This window comes from Pecten maximus, chromosome 11 (assembly GCF_902652985.1).
Source record: "Pecten maximus chromosome 11, xPecMax1.1, whole genome shotgun sequence".
NCBI lineage: Eukaryota > Metazoa > Mollusca > Bivalvia > Pectinida > Pectinidae > Pecten > Pecten maximus.
The window spans coordinates 40,975,647-41,002,671 of NC_047025.1; the positions used below are offsets into that span (position 1 = coordinate 40,975,647).

Sequence of the window (27,025 nt, forward strand, 5' to 3'; positions counted from 1 at the left end):
TATGAAGAGGGGAGTCATGATGACCTTGTGTAACATATATGGAGACACCAGAACTTGATTCACATGACATTTACAGGTTATATGAAAGATATCAATGTATTGTGTTTATACTGAAGTGACAAAGTTTTCAGTCTTTGTCTTTGGTTTAAGGAAATATCAGTTAGTGTTGTGGTACTGACCATTGTCAGCATGAATTGTATCTTACAACTTGTTGTACTTCAAATTCAGGTGGATATATGACACCGAGACAAAGTTAGTAAATAAAATACTTAATGAAAATCATACAATTCTATACAATTTATTTATAAGCATCTGTCTTCATACATTGCAGCTTTCAATCCAATATACATATATGATACAATACATACAGATTATATACATAGTGACGTTTATAAATAGTGTGAGGAGTGGAAAGATTAGGACAAAAATAAGAAATACAATGTAAGCAATAGATGTATTATACATAGCCTCCACAAATAAAAATAACTTAATATTATGTTTTGATTTTATTATCTTAAATATTAAATTTAAAACACTTTGAACTGATCTTCCCTTGAACAGTAATTCTTTGTTAATAACATCTTAAATAATAAAACAGACAGTAAAAGTTGTGATTTTATGTTCCTCATATAATATTTTACTAAAAGAAGAATTAAATACTATTTGTTTTTGGATTAAAAACTCACCTCTTTTTGAATTAGGATCAGTAACAATTCATGATGTCATGTTATAAATTAAAACAAGAGGCCCATTGGCCTTAACAGTCAAAGTTTGTCTTAATACTGATAGTTTTTTTTGTTTTTAATACAGATAGTTTTTTTTGTTTTTAAAAATTAACAAAAAGTGTCAAAACAACTACGAAATATCTAGCATACAAATCTAAGACAAAGCAAGTTAAATTTACTCCTTTAACGCAAATTCAACAAATGATGCTCAAAAATATGATTTCCCTTTTAACACAAACTTTAGCAAAGTTTACCCACTCTCAGGGGGAAACAAGAAACCCAAGGGCCACAAAATTCACAATTTAGGTAAAGCATCTCAAGATTCTTCCATCTATGAAGAGTATTTGATTCTATCATATCTGGGCTGAGATGAAGGTTTTGAAATTTCAGTCAATTTGACCCAACTTTGCCCTGCCCCTTGGGGATGAGGACCATATAACTAACAATTTTGGTTGGCATAAATATTATGCTTATCATGTGCCATGTTGCTTTTTCAAAGAAACACATTCTGAGCTTAATATCACTGAAATTGTTTCAGGGGTTTTGAACAAGTCAAAAATGCAAATTGTTTAAGGCTGGATGACAGATGATAACGATGGACCAAAGGTGATTAGAATAGGTCAGCTGAGATTTGTCTCAGGTGACGTAAAACAGCCTCCCTTCATCAGATAAAACAATGTCACTAAATACTAAGTCAATCATGTGCCAAGCTGTTTTTATCAAGGAAATGCATTCTGAACTTATTGATACTTAAAGAGAAACATTTCTCTTTTAATGGTTGATGAAAAAATTGCAATACAACATTGATAAATATCATGATCAGGATAGCTGAGAATGGATTATTTTTCATTCATGATTGATCCAATTGGGCAAATCAATCCAACATTTCAGACAATATCTATATTGGTAAAGGTATGACCCATGGCCAATTCTGTGAGGTGTCGCAGCAACACATGAACCTTGTCAGAGAGAAATATCTACAACAAAACAGAGGATATTTAATGTTACATTCAAATTCAAGACATCAGTTAAAGCAGCATGCAAGATTTGATCATGGTCATATTAATGTTCAGTAAATATATTAGTGGACTTGACCGCATCTCCATATACCATCCACTGAGTAAACCAGTCTGAGGTATCATTGATAAAGTTATAAAGACTTTTTATAAATGTATTAGATATCAAACAGTGTGTATGTGGAATGCAATGTGGATATTAGTCATATTACTCAGAAACTCAACATGAGGTAATAACTGAAGTCTGATTTGTAACAATGTAAAATTGGGATTTACTGGAGACAGACCTATAACACTGGAGTGACTAATCAGGTCACTGATGTGACGTGGTGATTTATTGGGAGTCTGACCTATAACACTGGAGTGACTAATCAGGTCACTGATGTGACGTGGTGATTTATTGGGGACAGACCTATAACACTGGAGTGACTAATCAGGTCACTGATGTGACGTGGTGATTTATTGGAGTCTGACCTATAACACTGGAGTGACTAATCAGGTCACTGATGTGACGTGGTGATTTATTGGGACGGACCTATAACACTGGAGTGACTAATCAGGTCACTGATGTGACGTGGTGATTTACTGGAGACAGACCTATAACACTGGAGTGACTAACCAGGTCACCATACACTAGAGATGTAACACCAGGATTCATATGTTGTGGTCACAATTTTAATACATGAATTTTTTGTTTAAACAAAACTAAATTACATACCTTTAAACGTCCATCAGTGCCCACCATACATACTGGAGTTCCAATTCGAACTAGAGACATGGCCTGTAAGATAATGATGTACTTTTACTTAGAGGATAGAATGTTGTTTTGAGTGGCTTAGAAATAATCCAGGCATAAACATAAACAGTAACTTTTGGTGAATTAACCTAGTATTCTTTCTGAAGAGATAAATATTTGATCTTTAATATTTATAAATATTGACATTTGAATTATGAACTGCAAATTGTGTTGTGAGAATTCTGAGACTGATGATATGTTGACTCTATTGATTGATTTGGACGCATTGTGTTTTGATTAGAAACAGGCAGTAGCTTAACACGATAGATCGTGGTTTTATCGCAGGTTAGAACATGGTCTGTATCCAATCAAAACAGGCGTTGCAAACGAGTTGTGTTAGAATGTTTTATATACTCCTAAATCTACAGATTAAATTCAAATAACACTTCAATCATAAATCATGTTAACTTCTTCTTCCATTTACAAATAATATCAATATTTAAACATTTGATTGAGTTATTATTTAATATCTAGACATTTGTTACATCTCTGATCATACAATGCCACATATACATGTAGTTACCTGAATATATAAGCCATAACCATAACAGACTACTTACTGAAACTTTCACCTTGAAGACCCGAAAGAAATGAGCTTCCAAACAACGAATAAACACCTGAACTTCTTCACTGGTGAAATCAATCTCATCTTTGTCATGGATTCTGAAAAAAGACAAACATCACATATTTTGAGATATAACATATTCATATCATATTCCTACAATTAAATGTCTCTTATCTCCTGTCAGTACCAGCAGTAGAACAGAATTCCTGTAACCATAAGTCTGTCTCCTGTCAGTACCAGTAACAGAATTCCTTTAATCATAAGTCTTTATCCTGTCAGTACCAGTAACAGAATTCCTGTAACCATAAGTCTGTATCATGTCAGTACCAGTACAGAATTCATGTAATCATAAGTCTGTATCCTGTCAGTACCAGTAACAGAATTCCTGTAACCATAAGTCTGTATCATGTCAGTACCAGTACAGAATTCCTGTAATCATAAGTCTAATGTCTCCTGTCAGTACCAGTAACAGAATTCCTGTAATCATAAGTCTAATGTCCCCTGTCAGTACCAGTAACAGAATTCCTGTAATCATAAGTCTGTATCATGTCAGTACCAGTACAGAATTCCTGTAATCATAAGTCTAATGTCTCCAGTCAGTACCAGTAACAGAATTCCTGTAACCATAAGTCTGTATCCTGTCAGTACCAGTAACAGAATTCATGTAATCATAAGTCTCTCCTGTCAGTACCAGTAACAGAATTCCTGTAATCATAAGTCTGTATCCTGTCAGTACCAGTAACAGAATTCCTGTAAGCATACGTCTGTATCCTGTCAGTACCAGTAACAGAATTCCTGTAATTATAAGTCTAATGTCTCCTGTCAGTACCAGTAACAGAATTCCTGTAACCATAAGTCTAATGTCTCCTGTCAGTACCAGTAACAGAATTCCTGTAATCATAAGCCTGTATCCTGTCAGTACCAGTAACAGAATTCCTGTAATCATAAGTCTAATGTCTCCTGTCAGTACCAGTACAGAATTCCTGTAATCAGAAGTCTGTCTCCTGTCAGTACCAGTAACAGAATTCCTGTAACCATAAGTCTGTATCCTGTCAGTACCAGTACAGAATTCCTGTAATCATAAGTCTGTATCCTGTCAGTACCAGTACAGAATTCCTGTAACCATAAGTCTAATGTCTCCTGTCAGTACCAGTACAGAATTCCTGTAACCATCAGTCTAATGTCTCATGTCAGTACCAGTAACAGAATTCCTGTAATCATAAGTCTGTATCCTGTCAGTACCAGTACAGAATTCCTGTAATCATAAGTCTGTATCCTGTCAGTACCAGTACAGAATTCCTGTAATCATAAGTCTAATATATCCTGTCAGTACCAGTACAGAATTCCTGTAATCATAAGTCTGTATCCTGTCAGTACCAGTAACAGAATTCCTGTAACCATAAGTCTAATGTCTCATGTCAGTACCAGTACAGAATTCCTGTAATCATAAGTCTGTATCCTGTCAGTACCAGTAACAGAATTTCTGTAATCATAAGTCTAATGTATCCTGTCAGTACCAGTACAGAATTCCTGTAACCATAAGTCTGTATCCTGTCAGTACCAGTAACAGAATTCCTGTAACCATAAGTCTGTATCCTGTCAGTACCAGTACAGAATTCCTGTAATCATAAGTCTGTATCCTGTCAGTACCAGTAACAGAATTCCTGTAACCATAAGTCTGTATCCTGTCAGTACCAGTAACAGAATTCCTGTAATCATAAGTCTGTATCCTGTCAGTACCAGTAACAGAATTCCTGTAACCGTAAGTCTGTATCATGTCAGTACCAGTACAGAATTCCTGTAATCATAAGTCTAATGTCTCCTGTCAGTACCAGTACAGAATTCCTGTAATCATAAGTCTGTATCATGTCAGTAACAGTACAGAATTCCTGTAACCATAAGTCTAATGTCTCCTGTCAGTACCAGTACAGAATTCCTGTAATCATAAGTCTGTATCCTGTCAGTACCAGTAACAGAATTCCTGTAATTATAAGTCTAATGTCTCCTGTCAGTACCAGTAACAGAATTCCTGTAACCATAAGTCTAATGTCTCCTGTCAGTACCAGTAACAGAATTCCTGTAATCATAAGTCTAATGTCCCCTGTCAGTACCAGTAACAGAATTCCTGTAATCATAAGTCTAATGTCCCCTGTCAGGACCAGTACAGAATTCCTGTAATCATAAGTCAAGTGTCTCCTGTCAGCACCAGTACAGAATTCCTGTAACCATCAGTCTGTATCCTGTCAGTACCAGTAACAGAATTCCTGTAATCATAAGTCTGTATCCTGTCAGTACCAGTAACAGAATTCCTGTAACCATAAGTCTGTATCATGTCAGTACCAGTACAGAATTCATGTAATCATAAGTCTGTATCCTGTCAGTACCAGTAACAGAATTCCTGTAACCATAAGTCTGTATCATGTCAGTACCAGTACAGAATTCCTGTAATCATAAGTCTAATGTCTCCTGTCAGTACCAGTAACAGAATTCCTGTAATCATAAGTCTAATGTCCCCTGTCAGTACCAGTAACAGAATTCCTGTAATCATAAGTCTGTATCATGTCAGTACCAGTACAGAATTCCTGTAATCATAAGTCTAATGTCTCCAGTCAGTACCAGTAACAGAATTCCTGTAACCATAAGTCTGTATCCTGTCAGTACCAGTAACAGAATTCATGTAATCATAAGTCTCTCCTGTCAGTACCAGTAACAGAATTCCTGTAATCATAAGTCTGTATCCTGTCAGTACCAGTAACAGAATTCCTGTAAGCATACGTCTGTATCCTGTCAGTACCAGTAACAGAATTCCTGTAATTATAAGTCTAATGTCTCCTGTCAGTACCAGTAACAGAATTCCTGTAACCATAAGTCTAATGTCTCCTGTCAGTACCAGTAACAGAATTCCTGTAATCATAAGCCTGTATCCTGTCAGTACCAGTAACAGAATTCCTGTAATCATAAGTCTAATGTCTCCTGTCAGTACCAGTACAGAATTCCTGTAATCAGAAGTCTGTCTCCTGTCAGTACCAGTAACAGAATTCCTGTAACCATAAGTCTGTATCCTGTCAGTACCAGTACAGAATTCCTGTAATCATAAGTCTGTATCCTGTCAGTACCAGTACAGAATTCCTGTAACCATAAGTCTAATGTCTCCTGTCAGTACCAGTACAGAATTCCTGTAACCATCAGTCTAATGTCTCATGTCAGTACCAGTAACAGAATTCCTGTAATCATAAGTCTGTATCCTGTCAGTACCAGTACAGAATTCCTGTAATCATAAGTCTGTATCCTGTCAGTACCAGTACAGAATTCCTGTAATCATAAGTCTAATATATCCTGTCAGTACCAGTACAGAATTCCTGTAATCATAAGTCTGTATCCTGTCAGTACCAGTAACAGAATTCCTGTAACCATAAGTCTAATGTCTCATGTCAGTACCAGTACAGAATTCCTGTAATCATAAGTCTGTATCCTGTCAGTACCAGTAACAGAATTTCTGTAATCATAAGTCTAATGTATCCTGTCAGTACCAGTACAGAATTCCTGTAACCATAAGTCTGTATCCTGTCAGTACCAGTAACAGAATTCCTGTAACCATCAGTCTGTATCCTGTCAGTACCAGTACAGAATTCCTGTAATCATAAGTCTGTATCCTGTCAGTACCAGTAACAGAATTTCTGTAACCATAAGTCTGTATCCTGTCAGTACCAGTAACAGAATTCCTGTAATCATAAGTCTGTATCCTGTCAGTACCAGTAACAGAATTCCTGTAACCGTAAGTCTGTATCATGTCAGTACCAGTACAGAATTCCTGTAATCATAAGTCTAATGTCTCCTGTCAGTACCAGTACAGAATTCCTGTAATCATAAGTCTGTATCATGTCAGTAACAGTACAGAATTCCTGTAACCATAAGTCTAATGTCTCCTGTCAGTACCAGTACAGAATTCCTGTAATCATAAGTCTGTATCCTGTCAGTACCAGTAACAGAATTCCTGTAATTATAAGTCTAATGTCTCCTGTCAGTACCAGTAACAGAATTCCTGTAACCATAAGTCTAATGTCTCCTGTCAGTACCAGTAACAGAATTCCTGTAATCATAAGTCTAATGTCCCCTGTCAGTACCAGTAACAGAATTCCTGTAATCATAAGTCTAATGTCCCCTGTCAGGACCAGTACAGAATTCCTGTAATCATAAGTCAAGTGTCTCCTGTCAGCACCAGTACAGAATTCCTGTAACCATCAGTCTGTATCCTGTCAGTACCAGTAACAGAATTCCTGTAATCATAAGTCTGTATCCTGTCAGTACCAGTAACAGAATTCATGTAATCATAAGTCTAATGTCTCCTGTCAGTACCAGTACAGAATTCCTGTAATCATAAGTCTCTCCTGTCAGTACCAGTACAGAATTCCTGTAATCATAAGTCTGTATCCTGTCAGTACCAGTAACAGAATTCCTGTAATCATACGTCTGTATCCTGTCAGTACCAGTAACAGAATTCCTGTAATTATAAGTCTAATGTCTCCTGTCAGTACCAGTAACATAATTCCTGTAACCATTAGTCTAATGTCTCCTGTCAGTACCAGTAACAGAATTCCTGTAATCATAAGTCTGTATCCTGTCAGTACCAGTACAGAATTCCTGTAATCATAAGTCTAATATATCCTGTCAGTACCAGTACAGAATTCCTGTAATCATAAGTCTGTATCCTGTCAGTACCAGTAACAGAATTCCTGTAACCATAAGTCTAATGTCTCATGTCAGTACCAGTACAGAATTCCTGTAATCATAAGTCTGTATCCTGTCAGTACCAGTAACAGAATTTCTGTAATCATAAGTCTAATGTATCCTGTCAGTACCAGTACAGAATTCCTGTAACCATAAGTCTGTATCCTGTCAGTACCAGTAACAGAATTCCTGTAACCATCAGTCTGTATCCTGTCAGTACCAGTACAGAATTCCTGTAATCATAAGTCTGTATCCTGTCAGTACCAGTAACAGAATTTCTGTAACCATAAGTCTGTATCCTGTCAGTACCAGTAACAGAATTCCTGTAATCATAAGTCTGTATCCTGTCAGTACCAGTAACAGAATTCCTGTAACCGTAAGTCTGTATCATGTCAGTACCAGTACAGAATTCCTGTAATCATAAGTCTAATGTCTCCTGTCAGTACCAGTACAGAATTCCTGTAATCATAAGTCTGTATCATGTCAGTAACAGTACAGAATTCCTGTAACCATAAGTCTAATGTCTCCTGTCAGTACCAGTACAGAATTCCTGTAATCATAAGTCTGTATCCTGTCAGTACCAGTAACAGAATTCCTGTAATTATAAGTCTAATGTCTCCTGTCAGTACCAGTAACAGAATTCCTGTAACCATAAGTCTAATGTCTCCTGTCAGTACCAGTAACAGAATTCCTGTAATCATAAGTCTGTATCCTGTCAGTACCAGTAACAGAATTCCTGTAAGCATACGTCTGTATCCTGTCAGTACCAGTAACAGAATTCCTGTAATTATAAGTCTAATGTCTCCTGTCAGTACCAGTAACATAATTCCTGTAACCATAAGTCTAATGTCTCCTGTCAGTACCAGTAACAGAATTCCTGTAATCATAAGTCTGTATCCTGTCAGTACCAGTAACAGAATTCCTGTAATCATAAGTCTGTATCCTGTCAGTACCAGTAACAGAATTCCTGTAATCATAAGTCTAATGTCTCGTGTCAGTACCAGTAACAGAATTCCTGTAATCATAAGTCTAATGTCTCCTGTCAGTACCAGTAACAGAATTCCTGTAATCATAAGTCTAATGTATCCTGTCAGTACCAGTACAGAATTCCTGTAATCATAAGTCTGTATCCTGTCAGTATCAGTAACAGAATTCCTGTAACCATAAGTCTAATGTCTCCTGTCAGTACCAGTAACAGAATTCCTGTAATCATAAGTCTGTATCCTGTCAGTACCAGTAACAGAATTCCTGTAATCATCAGTCTGTATCCTGTCAGTACCAGTAACAGAATTCCTGTAATCATAAGTCTGTATCCTGTCAGTACCAGTAACAGAATTCATGTAATCATAAGTCTAATGTCTCCTGTCAGTACCAGTACAGAATTCCTGTAATCATAAGTCTCTCCTGTCAGTACCAGTAACAGAATTCCTGTAATCATAAGTCTGTATCCTGTCAGTACCAGTAACAGAATTCCTGTAATCATAAGTCTGTATCCTGTCAGTACCAGTAACAGAATTCCTGTAATTATAAGTCTAATGTCTCCTGTCAGTACCAGTAACAGAATTCCTGTAACCATAAGTCTAATGTCTCCTGTCAGTACCAGTAACAGAATTCCTGTAATCATAAGTCTGTATCCTGTCAGTACCAGTAACAGAATTCCTGTAATCATAAGTCTGTATCCTGTCAGTACCAGTAACAGAATTCCTGTAATCATAAGTCTAATGTCTCCTGTCAGTACCAGTAACAGAATTCCTGTAATCATAAGTCTAATGTCTCCTGTCAGTACCAGTAACAGAATTCCTGTAATCATAAGTCTAATGTATCCTGTCAGTACCAGTACAGAATTCCTGTAATCATAAGTCTGTATCCTGTCAGTACCAGTAACAGAATTCCTGTAACCATAAGTCTAATGTCTCCTGTCAGTACCAGTAACAGAATTCCTGTAATCATAAGTCTGTATCCTGTCAGTACCAGTAACAGAATTCCTGTAATCATAAGTCTGTATCCTGTCAGTACCAGTAACAGAATTCCTGTAATCATAAGTCTAATGTCTCGTGTCAGTACCAGTAACAGAATTCCTGTAATCATAAGTCTAATGTCTCCTGTCAGTACCAGTAACAGAATTCCTGTAATCATAAGTCTAATGTATCCTGTCAGTACCAGTACAGAATTCCTGTAATCATAAGTCTGTATCCTGTCAGTACCAGTAACAGAATTCCTGTAATCATAAGTCTAATGTATCCTGTCAGTACCAGTACAGAATTCCTGTAATCATAAGTCTGTATCCTGTCAGTACCAGTAACAGAATTCCTGTAATCATAAGTCTAACATCTCCTGTCAGTACCAGTAACAGAATTCCTGTAACCATCAGTCTGTATCCTGTCAGTACCAGTAACAGAATTCCTGTAACCATAAGTCTGTATCCTGTCAGTACCAGTAACAGAATTCCTGTAACCATAAGTCTAATGTCCCCTGTCAGTACCAGTAACATAATTCCTGTAATCATAAGTCTAATGTCTCCTGTCAGTACCTGTACAGAATTCCTGTAACCATAAGTCTAATGTATCCTGTCAGTACCAGTAACAGAATTCCTGTCATGTCTCACCTTTCCCATAGGTCCTTACAATCCTCAGGGTCTATACTGTAGTTTATAGATGTTAGGCCCTCACACTCCTTGGGCACAGAATACAGCAACTCAACTGGCTTGGTCTTCCCTTCTAAGTGTACAGAAACACATTGGAATTTCAATACAATGAAAAAAACCAGGATTTTGTATTTGATGTTTTTATACAAATTTATTGAAATGTAATCAACTATGACCTTGATCACCAAAATTTAACCAGACGGAACCATGATACTGTATTATATTGTAAATATTAACTAAATCGGAGGGATTCATGACATTTTTCTCACACAAATTAAAAGTGTTTGTTACACATGCAATCAAAAGAAGCCTTTTGCATTTCAATACTTAAACAGAGATAGTAAGATAGATTAAGGAAGACTGAAATATTTTCTCATGTCTACTGGTAAGACTAAGTTAATGCAAATAATCATCTTCAGAGAAATGTGATGAAGAATAAACAAAAACAAAGCTGAGCTATACTGATTAGATGACTAAACATGAACTATGACTGAGGAAGAGTTGAATAAAAATTTTAAGATGATTTTCATCAGAACTTCCACTGCCAAACAGGGTGAAGAACCAAAGATATAAAATACATACTTTGATTTTCCATCCCACTCCACATGGACACCATCCATGCCAGGTCGTACGAAGACAGGGTGAGAGGAGTCACTTTACAGTCGTACTGCATCTGTATAGCAAATGGAACCACAGAATTTAATGGTCTATGTCAACCACAAAGGCAGAATACAGAATAGAGATTGCACATGCACCTACACTTCAAGCAGTTTTTCAGCATATCCAAAATGGTGTTCAATGTAATTTACAATGGAGATATTGAGATTAAAGAGTGAAGATGGGAGAGTTATTTAAAAATTGTTCATTAAGACACTGTATCAGTTGTCATTCTAGTAAAGAGAATCGGATATAAATAATAAGGATAGCCTGCCATAGGGGTCTTTCTGTAATGATTGAACAGCTGTACTGATTGTCTATCAAATAGGCAGCGTAATGATTACAAAGTCTGATGTTCTACAAATATGCCAACCACAATGTCGGGAGTCATCTAACAGTTGTACTGTGTTTGTATCAAATGTACAGTATGAAATAACAGAATCTAATATTCTATGACAACCACAAAGTCAGGAGTCACTAACAGTTATACTGCATCTATGTATCAAATGTGCAGCATGGAATCACAGAGCCTAAAGTTCTACCAGAATATGTGCGAAAAACAGGACTTGTATACATTAAAGTCATCTAGTAAATAGTTATCTTAGGACTGTCTAATATTTACTTCTATTTATTATTATTTTTACATAAACAAGATGCCTAATGGGCCTGGATTGGTCATCTGTAATCATCCGAAAACAATAGTACCCAAAATATGTCTACTTCCCTTATTGGGCCCTGCCCTCTGGCCCCAAGGGGATCATAGTGATAATTTCTACAAAATTCATTTCCCTTCTCCAATGGTCTATGACAAAATTTGGTAAAAATCCATTTAATCCTTTATGAGTAGATCTGAAGGACTAACCTCTATTTCCCCTATTGGGTGCCATCCTTTAGCCTCAGGGGGACCAGTCACCATTTATACAAAATTTGTCTGACCAAACTTGGTCATAATCCATTCAATCATTCATGACTAGTAGTGATTTAAAGAAAAAGTTGACAGAAGACGGATGCTATGTCATGGTACAGACCATGGTAACCATTTATGTACAGGATTTAGTTCTTCTCAGTCTATCAAAATCAGTTCTTTAGAACAAACACCATATCTGCATTCAATGAACCAGAATATCAGTCTTTTAATTTACCTCCAGCCAACTGATGACAGCACTCGACATGGTGACTGATGCCTTCACTAACATCACAGGAAAGTATGTGAAGTTATCTCGCATGGTGCTCTTAATATGGTTTTCCTGCATGTCTACCCCACATAACACAGCTGTCAGTTGTATAATGTCCTCTCCTGGAACACAACCATTTTATCCAGAGTAATAGGAGACTCAACAAAGATGATGTTTGTTACACATAACAGAATATTGTGTTCTAATATTCTTTAGATATATTATACTCATGTAAAATCAATATTGCTACTTGAATTTAATATTCTTCAATTCTTCTCCAAGCCTGGAAAGTGGAAAGTATCAGCAACACAAAAGGATCAACACTGTTCATATGTATATAAAGACAAAGAGTATGACACATACCAGAATATCAAAGAAATGTTACTGTAGTACTGTTTACTGACTAAATTGATCAATGTTGTGTACTGTAGTACTGTTTACTGACTAAATTGATCAATGTTGTGTACTGTAGTACTGTTTACCGACTAAATTGATCAATGTTGTATACTGTAGTACTGTTTACTGACTAAATTGATCAATGTTGTGTACTGTAGTACTGTTTACTGACTAAATTGATCAATGTTGTGTACTGTAGTACTGTTTACTGACTAAATTGATCAATGTTGTATCAGTCAGAATCAACAATGATCCATTTTTTTAATGTTACATGATGACTTCATAAAGTATAACAAGAAGCCGATTAAACTAAACAGTCATCTTACAAACACTTAATGAAAGCAGGGATATTCCCCTCCATTACCAGGGATCAAACAAGTCCCATTTACATAAATTGTCCGTCTCCAGCCAGTGATATTTCAGATCAATTTGGTGTAACCCTTACGGTATTAAGGAGGAGTAGCATTTCAAAACAAATTTCAGCTAAATTCCCCTTCTGTAGTCCCCAGGGATCTAATTGGCTTCATTTATATAAAATATGATTGCCCTGCCCCTATGATGTGTCAACTGAATTTGATTGTAATCCATTAAGGTATTAAGGAGGAGTAGCGTTTTAGAGCAAAATTTCAGCCAAATTCTTTTGGGGCCCTTGTCCCCTTTGTCCCCAGGGGGTCACACCAGCCTCATTTATACAAATTATGATTGCCCTCCCCCAATGATGTTTCAGATCAAATTTGGTTGAAATCTGCTTTGGCATTAAGGAAGAGTAGTAATTTGAAAGTAAAACTTTATGCACGATGATGGATGAAACACAATGGCTTTAGTCATCCTGACCGTTTGGGTCAGATGACCTGAAAACTTACCATTTGGGTTTTTTCCTTTAACTACAATCTGGATTGCTTCTGGGTCAACTGTGTGAGAAATTGTACAAGTAAGCTGTCACATATTATCAGGAGAATCAAACCGACAGAATGGTAAAAATCATCAGTCAAATCATCCAGTGACTGAAAACATCAGTAAAACGGGTGGACTCCACAATTTGTCAAATAGGAACCACTAAAATAAGACATTTCATCAAAACAGTACCAAATAATATGTCATATTTTCTCCCATGCCGTGACACCAAAACAGGACCAAATAATACGTCATATTTTCTCCCCTGACATCAAAACAGGACCAAATAATACGTCATATTTTCTCCACTGACATCAAAACAGGACCAAATAATACGTCATATTTTCTCCCCTGACATCTTTATTTCTGGTGTCGTCCTTTGAGAGATTTATTTTACTGGAATAGTTCTCATAGTCAAAGTATTATCAAAAGTCAAAGAATTAATGAAGTGATTGAAAGATGTGCTGATGTTATTATTTTTCAAATCTAATCTTTGCTCATGAAACATTTATTGTAATTAGACTTAAAACAACATGTCTTCATATCTTATAACTCACCGTCAGTCACTTTGAGGTCCTTGTAAACACTTATGTATGCCTTTCCCATTAATGTATTGTCCATAAATATTCCTTTTCGCTTTTCCTGAAAATAGATAATAGAAGGAACAATTATTATTTTTTCCGTTTTTCCTGAAACTAGATAAAAAAGAAAAATTGTCTATAATTTTGGTATATCAAAAAAATCTGGCTTTACCCTTGGCCACGTGCAAACCAGAAGACAACAGCACTGTACTTCTATGAGGCTAGTTTACAATGTTTGCAAAGAACATTGTTGCAACATCTGCCATTTTTGTGCACCATTTGATTCAATGGCACTTTTCAAGTTATGCTGTAACTGGTAATTGTTTTTTTAAGTTAATTTTATATCTTTATCCACTTTTTTTTTAATAAATCTGTAAATTACATACCCCAACAAGAACATTCAGATGTGATGTCTAATTGTCGGTTTCCATTTTTCATTGTAAATATTGGCCATGTAACAATTTATTACTTGAAAAGTGGGGTGAACATCTATGGACATTTAAAATTAATGCCGGCCCCCACTTCCATTTCTTTCATTTTTTTCACCAAATGTAGATACATCAAAATGAACCACCATCACATAAATGAAGTCATTATATCAACTGATATTCGTAGTGGACCTCCTTGCATAACATTAAGTTGAGTGATCGGAGGGAGGTACCCTATTAAAACAGCTAATAATTTTCACATGCTAATGTAGATTAGAAGATCAATTATACCAGTTTACAGTGTAAAAATTTACTGTAATTTTGATACCAAATATGTCATATTGACATACCATAATCATGGAGATTTGACTATCATTGATTTTTACTTTTGATATCGGTATGTTTTCTATTTTGTTCATTACAAAACAACAGTGTTATCTTATACAATATTTCTAGATATACACAGCAGTAATATCTCCTGTAGAATAATTTATCCTCTGAAGAAATGAGAGCCTTGTTTGACACCCAAACTGATTAAAATTGATTGAGCATGCACCAAGGTGATATTATTAATCCCTCACATTTTAACTTTTAATGGGGAGAATCAGAAATATTTATTTGTTCACAAAAACAAATGTCTAGTTTTTCATGTATGTAAGTTTGCCTACAGCACAAATATACCTGTCCCCTTTGAGCTTGGGACACTTGAGATAACCTTTTCAATGTTGTTTTGTAGCCATATCCCAAACACATATCTACCATGGGTATAGAGGAAGTTAACTTATAGCGAGATCAGCAGTAGTAGGTAAATTGTACAGAATATCTTATTTACATTTAAATGAGCTTTCTGAAAAGGGTATAATTGAATTTATGATACTATATTCCTGTTTACGAGATATAACTAACTTGTATTAAGTGTTAGACAAGATTTGTTTAGTTTGTTTTAACTGTTAGAGATAAGGATATATAATTATGTAATGTCCCCTCTTGTTTTGTTTGATGAATGGGCAAGACAGAAGGAAAACCACACATTATCAATTCAATTATGGTAATTAATTATATGGGCATCTTTGTTCATAATACCATCTTCAACTGAATTAGTTTCTCAGAGGATAGATTACTTCTGAAGAATCTATATTTGTGAGTTATAACTGCCACATATAACCTAAAATCATGTAGAAGATAATGCAGTTGTTACAAAAAAATAGAAAATATATCGGTATTTAAAATACAAATCAATGATAATCCAATCTTCATGATTATGTGAAATTGTGCATTGGACATGTTTTACATGCTAAAAAAAGTAATTTACACGGTTTTTAAAATTTCCTCAAATTGATTCTGTAGAAAGTATACATATATATATTTATATGGAAAATTTATGAAAGAAGTATAACATATAGTGATTACAACTATACTTATTCAAGTTGACAATGTTGGATACATTTTTAATTTTGTGAAAATTTTGTATGTTTTACTTATTAAATGTATCACTACGCTTACCTCATGTATGTCAATATGATTTATTTGGTATTGAAATAGTAGTAAATTTATAAAATGTAAACTGTTATAATTGATTTTCAAATCTACATTAGCCTATGAACCATTTTGCTAAGGTATCCCCCGCCCCCTCACTCAACCTAGTGTTGGAGGTCCACTATGGCTATCATTAGTAATAATGACTAATCATTAATGTGGTTATGGTTCATTTTCATGCAATTGGTCAATTGGTGAAAAAGAATAGAAGAAATTTAAGTGGGGACCAAATGTTGACCCACCTTTCCCGGAAAACAAAACAGAAATAATGAACATACTAAACAGACATTATATAACAATATAACTGCATATTTTCTGCAGAAAAAAAATCTTGCATAGTGACCAACGATATTCAGTACTCTAAGAATCATATTATATTTTGGTATGAAATTTGTAGAAATTTCTTTGTGTTGTTGTAACTTACTGCCTCTATGTGTGCCGAGAGAATGTTGGCTATCTTTTTCAGATCACGTGGATTTGTACTGAACCCGTAAAGGGGAGTCAGTTTGAACGATCTCCAGGTTTTCATTGTCAGCCCTGAAATGTAAGATTTTATTTATATACATAGTGAAAGATATTTAGAATTAATCACCAACAGCAAGGGTCATATGTGGAGGGTATCTGAGAGGTCAACAGCCAGGGTCATTTGTGGAAGGATGTCTGAGAGGTCACCAACAGCCAGGGTCATATATGGAATGGTGTCCGAGAGGTCACCAACAGGCAGGGTCATTTGTGGAAGGATGTCTGAGAGGTCACCAACAGCCAGGGTCATTTGAGGCCAGGACAGTTGTCTGAGAAAAACCAAAATTGACAAACAACCTAGAAAAGGCATTAACATAAAAGCCTGAGGGTTTTAACAGTCCTAGGTAAACAAGCACGCTGGGTATTACTAAAGCAATACATGTTCCCGACCGGCCCCCACTAAAAATAGTAATGGTGACCTTGACCTTCAAATAAAAACCCTGAAATTCGAACTTTGATCCGTAGCTACTCATACAAACTTTCACAAACATACCTTCAAGCATGACTAAGAAAAGTGCAGAAAACTGAGTCGATGGACAGATAGACAGGGAGGTTACAACATGGATTAGTACTGAGTGAACACAATATCACTGTACCTTTAAAATCTTTTGGTTCATCCTTGTCACCTTTTCTGCCTGAAATATAATAAATATCATGAGTGATGTTTTCTTGTTTCAAATTTTGTTTTATCAAAATTAGCAGACCTCATTAATTTTAAGAAAAGTCAATTTCAGAGTAAATATTTGATAAACAGAATGTCTGTTATTCTCAACAGAAATGTCAACATAAAACATAGTCATATCTCTTGTTTTAATTGAGTGTTTTCAAACTTCACAACATAGAATAATGAGCCTATCTGTAGAAAGCCCTTTCCCATGTGACCAGCAACTAGTTAAAAGTGTCCCTATTAGTATATACTTATATACATATATATAAGTTATTTTGTAAAAATATTGTTCTGGAAAGTCTGCCTAAAGTGTACAAAAATCTATCATGCTTAAATGTGATATGAGGAAATAATGAATATGTATTATATACAACATGAAGATAAAGGAAGGACCTGACCACGATCCTTCTGATATAAACACCTGATCTATGGACCGGACCTGACCACGATCCTTCTGATATAAACACCTGATCTATGGACTGGCCCTGACCACGATCCTTCTGATATAACCACTTACCTGATCTATGGACTGGCCCTGACCATGATCCTTCTGATATAAACACCTGATCTATGGACTGGCCCTGACCACGATCCTTCTGATATAAACACCTGATCTATGGACTGGACCTGACCATGATCCTTCTGATATAACCACCTGATCTATGGACTGGACCTGACCACGATCCTTCTGATATAAACACCTGATCTATGGACCGGACCTGACCACGATCCTTCTGATATAAACACCTGATCTATGGACCGGACCTGACCATGATCCTTCTGATATAACCACATACCTGATCTATGGACTGGCCCTGACCACGATCCTTCTGATATAAACACCTGATCTATGGACCAGACCTGACCACGATCCTTCTGATATAACCACATACCTGATCTATGGACTGGCCCTGACCATGATCCTTCTGATATAACCACATACCTGATCTATGGACTGGACCTGACCACACTCCTTCTGATATAAACACCTGATCTATGGACTGGCCCTGACCACAATCCTTCTGATATAAACACCTGATCTATGGACCAGACCTCACCATGATCCTTCTGATATAAACACCTGATCTATGGACTGGCCCTGACCACGATCCTTCTGATATAACCACTTACCTGATCTATGGGCCGGACCTGACCACGATCTTTCTGATATAAACACCTGATCTATGGACTGGCCCTGACCACGATCCTTCTGATATAAACACCTGATCTATGGACTGGCCCTGACCATGATCCTTCTGATATAAACACCTGATCTATGGACCTGACCTGACCATGATCCTTCTGATATAACCACATACCTGATCTATGGACTGGCCCTGACCACGATCCTTCTGATATAAACACCTGATCTATGGACTGGCCCTGACCATGATCCTTCTGATACAAACACATACACCTGATCTATGGACTGGCCCTGACCAAGACCCTTCTGATATAAACACCTGATCTATGGTCTGACTCTGACCACAATCCTTCTGATATAAACACCTGATCTATGGACCAGACCTGACCACGATCCTTCTGATATAAACACCTGATCTATGGACCTGACCTGACCATGATCCATCTGATACAAACACCTGATCTATGGACCGGACCTGACCATGATCCTTCTGATATAAACACCTGATCTATGGACTGGACCTGACCACGATCCTTCTGATATAACCACCTGATCTATGGACTGGCCCTGACCACGATCCTTCTGATATAACCACCTGATCTATGGACTGGCCCTGACCACGATCCTTCTGATACAAACACCTGATCTATGGACTGGACCTGACCACGATCCTTCTGATATAAACACCTGATCTATGGACTGGACCTGACCATGATCCTTCTGATATAAACACCTGATCTATGGACTGGCCCTGACCACGATCCTTCTGATATAAACACCTGATCTATGGACTGGCCCTGACCACGATCCTTCCGATATAACCACCTGATCTATGGACTGGACCTGACTACGATCCTTCTGATATAAACACCTGATCTATGGACTGGACCTGACCACGATCCTTCTGATATAAACACCTGATCTATGGACTGGCCCTGACCACGATCCTTCTGATATAAACACCTGATCTATGGACTGGACCTGACCATGATCCTTCTGATAAAAACACCTGATCTATGGACTGGCCCTGACCACGATCCTTCTGATATAAACACCTGATCTATGGACTGGCCCTGACCACGATCCTTCTGATATCAACACCTGATCTATGGACTGGACCTGACCACGATCCTTCTGATATAAACACCTGATCGATGGACTGGCCCTGACCACGATCCTTCTGATATAAACACCTGATCTATGGACCGGACCTGACCACGATCCTTCTGATATAACCACCTGATCTATGGACCAGACCTGACCACGATCCTTCTGATATAAACACCTGATCTATGGACCAGACCTGACCACGATCCTTCTGATATAACCACCTGATCTATGGACCAGACCTGACCACGATCCTTCTGATATAAACACCTGATCTATAGACCGGACCTGACCACGATCCTTCTGATATAACCACCTGATCTATGGACTGGACCTGACCATGATCCTTCTGATATAACCACCTGATCTATGGACCGGACCTGACCATGATCCTTCTGATATAAACACCTGATCTATGGACCGGACCTGACCACGATCCTTCTGATATAACCACCTGATCTATGGACTTGACCTGACCAAGATCCTTCTGATATAAACACCTGATCTATGGACTGGCCCTGACCACGATCCTTCTGATATAACCACCTGATCTATGGACCGGCCCTGACCACGATCCTTCTGATATAACCACCTGATCTATGGACTGGACCTGACCACAATCCGGATATAACCACCTGATCTATGGACTGGACCTGACCACGATCCTTCTGATATAAACACCTGATCTATGGACTGGACCTGACCACAATCCGGATATAACCACCTGATCTATGGACTGGACCTCACCATGATCCTTCTGATATAAACACCTGATCTATAGACTGGCCCTGACCACGATCCTTCTGATATAACCACTTACCTGATCTATGGGCCGGACCTGACCACGATCCTTCTGATATAAACACCTGATCTATGGACTGGCCCTGACCACGATCCTTCTGATATAAACACCTGATCTATGGACTGGCCCTGACCATGATCCTTCTGATATAAACACCTGATCTATGGACCAGACCTGACCACGATCCTTCTGATATAACCACCTGATCTATGGACCAGACCTGACCACGATCCTTCTGATATAAACACCTGATCTATGGACCAGACCTGACCACGATCCTTCTGATATAAACACCTGATCTATGGACCGGACCTGACCACGATCCTTCTGATATAACCACCTGATCTATGGACTGGACCTGACCATGATCCTTCTGATATAACCACCTGATCTATGGACCGGACCTGACCATGATCCTTCTGATATAAACACCTGATCTATGGACCGGACCTGACCACGATCCTTCTGATATAACCACCTGATCTATGGACCTGACCTGACCATGATCCTTCTGATATAAACACCTGATCTATGGACTGGACCTGACCACAATCCGGATATAACCACCTGATCTATGGACTGGACCTGACCATGATCCTTCTGATATAAACACCTGATCTATGGACTGGACCTGACCACAATCCGGATATAACCACCTGATCTATGGACCAGACCTGACCATGATCCTTCTGATATAAACACCTGATCTATGGACTGGACCTGACCACGATCCTTCTGATATAAACACCTGATCTATGGACCTGACCTGACCTGACCACGATCCTTCTGATATAAACACCTGATCTATGGTCCGACTCTGACCACAATCCTTCTGATATAAACACCTGATCTATGGACCGGACCTGACCACGATCCTTCTGATATAACCACTTACCTGATCTATGGACTGGCCCTGACCATGATCCTTCTGATATAAACACCTGATCTATGGACCGGACCTGACCACGATCCTTCTGATATAAACACCTGATCTATGGACCAGACCTGACCACGATCCTTCTGATATAAACACCTGATCTATGGACCGGACCTGACCACGATCCTTCTGATATAACCACTTACCTGATCTATGGACTGGCCCTGACCATGATCCTTCTGATATAAACACCTGATCTATGGACCGGACCTGACCACGATCCTTCTGATATAAACACCTGATCTATGGACTGGACCTGACCACAATCCTTCTGATATAAACACCTGATCTATGGACCGGCCCTGACCACGATCCTTCTGATATAACCACCTGATATATGGACCGGACCTGACCACGATCCTTCTGATATAACCACATACCTGATCTATGGACTGGCCCTGACCACAATCCTTCTGATATAACCACCTGATCTATGGACTGGCCCTGATCATGATCCATCTGATATAACCACCTGATCTATGGACCGGACCTGACCATGATCCTTCTGATATAAACACCTGATCTATGGACTGGACCTGACCATGATCCTTCAGATATAAACACCTGATCTATGGACTGGACCTGACCACAATCCTTCTGATATAAACACCTGATCTATGGACTGGCCCTGACCATGATCCATCTGATATAAACACCTGATCTATGGACTGGACCTGACCATGATCCTTCTGATATAACCACCTGATCTATGGACTGGACCTGACTACGAACCTTCTGATATAACCACATACCTGATCTATGGACCGGACCTGACCACGATCCTTCTGATATAAACACCTGATCTATGGACCTGACCTGACCATGATCCTTCTGATATATAAACACCTGATTTATAGACTGGACCTGACCACGATCCTTCTGATATAACCACCTGATCTATGGACTGGCCCTGACCACGATCCTTCTGATATAAACACCTGATCTATGGACTGGCCCTGACCACGATCCTTCTGATATAAACACCTGATCTATGGACTGGCCCTGACCACGATCCTTCTGATATAACCACCTGATCTATGGACTGGCCCTGACCACGATCCTTCTGATACAAACACATACCTGATGTATGGACCAGACCTGACCACGATCCTTCTGATATAACCACCTGATCTATGGACTGGCCCAGACCACGATCCTTCTGATATAACCACATACCTGATCTATGGACCTGACCTGACCACGATCCTTCTGATATAACCACCTGATCTATGGACTGGACCAGACCACGATCCTTCTGATATAACCACCTGATCTATGGACTGGACCAGACCACGATCCTTCTGATATAACCACATACCTGATCTATGGACCGGACCTGACCACGATCCTTCTGATATAACCACCTGATCTATGGACTGGACCAGACCACGATCCTTCTGATATAACCACCTGATCTATGGACTGGACCAGACCACGATCCTTCTGATATAACCACATACCTGATCTATGGACCTGACCTGACCACGATCCTTCTGATATAACCACCTGATCTATGGACTGGCCCAGACCACGATCCTTCTGATATAAACACCTGATCTATGGACTGGACCTGACCACAATCCTTCTGATATAAACACCTGATCTATGGACTGGACCGGACCACGATCCTTCTGATATAACCACATACCTGATCTATGGACCGGACCTGATCACGATCCTTCTGATATAAACACCTGAACTATGGACTGGACCTGACCATGATCCTTCTGATATAACCACTTACCTGATCTATGGACTGGCCCTGACCACGACCCTTCTGATATAACCACATACCTGATCTTCGTGATGTTGGTGTCCTTTGAAGTCTTGATACAGGTTCTGTATTGGCAAAAGGAAAATATTGTATGTTAAGTTTATTACTATATTTCTCAAATTCAAAAGTGACAAACTAACTTCCAGTTAATGTGTACATGTGTCACCAGTAAATGTGTCACCAGTAAAATTTTGTATAATTTATTCTTTTCCTGTGGTATTCAACAGAATCTAAAAACATGCAGAATGTATTATACACAAGTCACTTTTTACAAGCTGTTTGAGTGAAACAGGTTAATTAGTGTATGAAATATTTTGACAACAGAGACAGTGTTGTGTTGCTAGCTGTGAGGGGGCCGCGCTAGTTCAGCTGGCTAGAGCTCTGGCCATGTAACCTCAGGTGAAGGTCTGAGGTGTGTGGTATAACGCTCCCTACCCGTGTCAATTTGTGTTTCTCTGGAAGTTGAAGAACTGACAGGTCTGTGCTGTCGTGGTTGAAGCTTTCCCATTTTACCTTAATTGCTTTGGATGGCACGAAATCATTTGTATACTGCGCGTGCGGTAACTCAATATGATTTTGGTAACATTACACCTACCAGATGCAAGAGGAACTGAAATGTGAACTTTGGCAGTTGGTAGAGTTCCTCAAAATGGATTACTTAGTAAGTACATCAGTATGACAAAGTCAGACAAGAACTAGAACTGTCGCCAGGATGGCTGACTAATACCCCCGCAATCTGCATAAGTCAATGGTGAATTGGAACTCTTAATTAGAGGCTAACTAAGATAACCCAGTAATATAGTGACCAGTTGCCATAGCAACCGTAATTTTGAGAAAAAGAAAGTGGCATGCACATATACACATGGTCCTCTATATTTGTGTGAAATTTCACTGAAATCGGCCCTTCGGTTTTAGTAGGAGTTGTCCGGACAAACTTAAAGTTATGGTTCTTATCGGAAAACCTGTTTATAGTGACCAGTTGCCATAGCAACCATAATTTTGAGAAAAAGAAAGTGGCATTCACATCTACACATGATTATTAATATGTGTGTGAAGTTTCATTGGAATCGGCCCATCGGTTTAGGAGGAGTTGTCCGGACAAAATGTGTCTACAGACAGACGGACGGACGGACAGACAACCTGATTCCAGTATACCCCCCTAACTTCGTTGCGGGGTATAACAACAAGTGTGTGGCAGTAAATGTTTTTGGTAAGTATGACAGAGACCAGTTTGAGAATAAACGGTAATAACCCAGTCCAGATTTCCTCTGTTACTTACCTTTAACAGTAATTCTCCTACTCTGGGGTGTCTTTCCGTACGGTGTGTAGCGCCGAGTACTCCTTCTGATACTTCGGGACACCAAGGACTTCCCAATCCTGTTAGTAGGTGTCTGGTCAGAGGTTTCTTTCGTCATCTTCTGTCTTTATCCTTCTATAAACAAATTATGCATTAATTCATTCATCTGGTCTTAATTTTTATTCATGAAATCTTCTTCCATATGCTGAGACAGATCTCAAAGGTTTGAGTGCATTTGTCACAGTTTTATTTTGTATCTTTGGAGGTATCATTTGTGGATTACATGTTTAGACAATCAATGATATAGATGATGTTAATAACAATATGAATTCAAAATGAAAGTATGGGAAAATTGAAGAGCATGACAGCATTACAGTAAATGATAATGTGTTCTACCAGCAGATGGGAATACATGCAGTAACAGAGGAAAATACATGTACAAAAGGCCTTGGATCTTGTGATCCCCACTAGCACAGACATCTTTCTAAAAACAGCATAGTTGTTAAAGGCTATATCCAACTTTCAGAAATAAAATGGTTCAAAATTGATCAGACATATATATGTGTAACAAAAGTAAGCAGATGTAATATAACATATAGACTGTTGAACACATTACTATCATCATCAAAATCATCATCATCATCATGACTAGTCATGGTTGACAGTCCCTACAATCTCGAGATCCTCTCCAGGAGGATAAACAACATCCATCAATAGGGGATGCCCATTGATCTGTCTCAACACCTGAGTGTCCTGTGAGTGTTTTTGCATGCCCCGCAATTTGTTAAATGATACTTTTCTATCCTTTTTCTGTGACATACTAATGGACATAAAACTTATTAACATTTAACATGCAAAATTTGGCTTTGATTGGACGAGTCATATTTTGTATATGTACCGGCGAAGGCAAAGGTACGGTGCCACACACATGCGAAAGACCTGTGAGGCTTTTGTATGCCCCGCCACAATCTGTATGCATATGATACAGAAAAATTAATGGAAAAAAAATCACTGAACGAATTGCCGGGTGTGCAAAAACACTCATGTTCAAGTGTTCCACATCTCAAGGTAGTGTCCTTAGCCTGATCTTATTTGTAATTCATATAAATGATCTACCAGACCACACCCTTTCAACAACTTTCCTTTTCGCTGATGACACCAAAATCTACAGGGAAATAAAGAATGATGAGGATAGAGAGGCACTACAAGCAGACTTGGATAATTTACAAGAATGGTCGAATACATGGCTTTTGAAATTCCATCCACTTAAATGTAAAATTCTCACTGTAAAAGGAAAGGGAAACGAAAACTGGAACTACTATATGACAGGTGCTGGCAGCAAAAAGGTGAATCTGGAAAATATATCATCGGAAAAAGACTTAGGAGTTCATGTGGAGAAGGATATCAATTTCTCATTACATATCCAACAGGCCGTTAACATAGCGAACAGTATCCTTGGACTGATAAGGAGATAATTTGTATATCTAGATGAGATAACATTTAAACAACTATTTAAGGCATGTACTAGTCAGACCCCATCTGGAATATGCAGTGTCTGGAATCCTTACAAAACAAAAGACATCGAAATAATTGAAAAAGTACAGCGAAGTGCAACAAAACTAATTCCAAGGCTAAAGGATCTACCATACAGTGATAGATTAAAGAGACTAGACTTCCCTTCATTAGCATACATGTACCGCAGACTACGAGGAGATATCATCAATGTATACAAAATCATGAACAATTTCCATGACGAAAATGTTACAATGGAAATACTTGAGCATGATACAACATCCAGGAGCAGAGGTCACTCACAGAAACTAAAGAAAAAACAATGCAAATTAGACATTTGGATTTAGAACTATCGATGTATGGAACAGTCTATCTGAAGATATTATAAACTCTGCAACAATAAGGGACTTTGAGATAGGCCTGGATAACCATTGGGCAAATCTGGAACTTAAATATAATCATTTAGCTAGTTACAGACTGGAAACCGGAAGTACTAACTAATGTTTAATTATGTATTATAAGATACAAGATATGGACAGAGGCATACCATGGCCAATGCCTGCGTCCATTAATTATCCTATTAAAACATATGTTAACTTATTAAACTGCACATTCATCTGAGTGGATTTTACCTGCACCAGTATATAGTTGGATTGTTCACATCATGCACAGTCCGATATTACACGATTTGTGGTATTGACTGTAACTGGAAGAAGAGACGATCTCATAGTGACTTGCCCGTCCCTGTACTGCAGTAGTGGTCCTATAAAAAAGAAAACATATTGATAGCTAAAATGATAAAGACCACAGAGTTCAGGAAGTGAAGTTGAAAAGGACATAACTAACAAAAAACGAGAGCCTATGGCATTGAGAGACTAAGTCAAGAGATTCAACATATACATGTAGTTTGTCTCGCTTTTTTTGGGCCCCTACCGATCTCTGTTCAAAACATTGAAGTCAAATTTACCGCTAAGCGGAGCTCAGATTTTCTCTCGCGTAGATTGGTCAATAATCGAAAAATTATTTTTTGCAAATGTAAAACAAAATCAAATCTTATCAAACATTATAAATTTATAATGAATAGAATGTTTGTCTCTGGGTTATTATTTTATTATCAAAATA

The 27,025-nt window shown here is 38.0% G+C and overlaps 1 protein-coding gene across 3 annotated transcripts; it reads right to left on the reverse strand.

The window, feature by feature from the left end:
• Positions 1 to 282: 282 nt before the first annotated feature.
• LOC117337938 (centromere protein L-like) lies at positions 283 to 26,871 on the reverse strand. 3 transcript variants are annotated; one of them, XM_033899097.1, is made up of 14 exons: positions 26,837 to 26,871; positions 26,536 to 26,666; positions 24,374 to 24,523; positions 23,115 to 23,159; positions 17,260 to 17,298; positions 16,566 to 16,678; positions 14,154 to 14,238; positions 13,566 to 13,613; positions 12,274 to 12,428; positions 11,057 to 11,147; positions 10,436 to 10,547; positions 3,098 to 3,200; positions 2,460 to 2,522; positions 283 to 1,702 (listed from the first exon to the last, which is right to left on the reverse strand). In XM_033899097.1, exons 3-14 carry the CDS (start codon positions 24,507 to 24,509, stop codon positions 1,613 to 1,615), a joined length of 1,080 nt encoding a protein of 359 aa, XP_033754988.1. In that variant the 5' UTR covers positions 24,510 to 24,523; positions 26,536 to 26,666; positions 26,837 to 26,871; the 3' UTR covers positions 283 to 1,612. The 3 variants fall into 3 exon arrangements, with proteins under 3 accessions (XP_033754988.1, XP_033754986.1, XP_033754987.1); XM_033899095.1 differs by having other exon boundaries at positions 24,374 to 24,526; XM_033899096.1 differs by having other exon boundaries at positions 24,374 to 24,526; positions 26,804 to 26,840.
• Between the last annotated feature and the right edge of the window lie 154 nt (positions 26,872 to 27,025).

Bases quoted from the DNA above. Each gene is read 5' to 3' on its own strand.
- LOC117337938 (XM_033899097.1), bottom strand. From the start codon at position 24,509: ATGACGAAAGAAACCTCTGACCAGACACCTACTAACAGGATTGGGAAG. The intron at 17,299-23,114 runs GTATGTGGTTAT...ATTATATTTCAG, and splicing joins ACCAACATCACGAAGATCAG to GCAGAAAAGGTGACAAGGAT. The intron at 2,523-3,097 runs GTAAGTAGTCTG...ATTATCTTACAG, and splicing joins TCTTCAAGGTGAAAGTTTCA to GCCATGTCTCTAGTTCGAAT.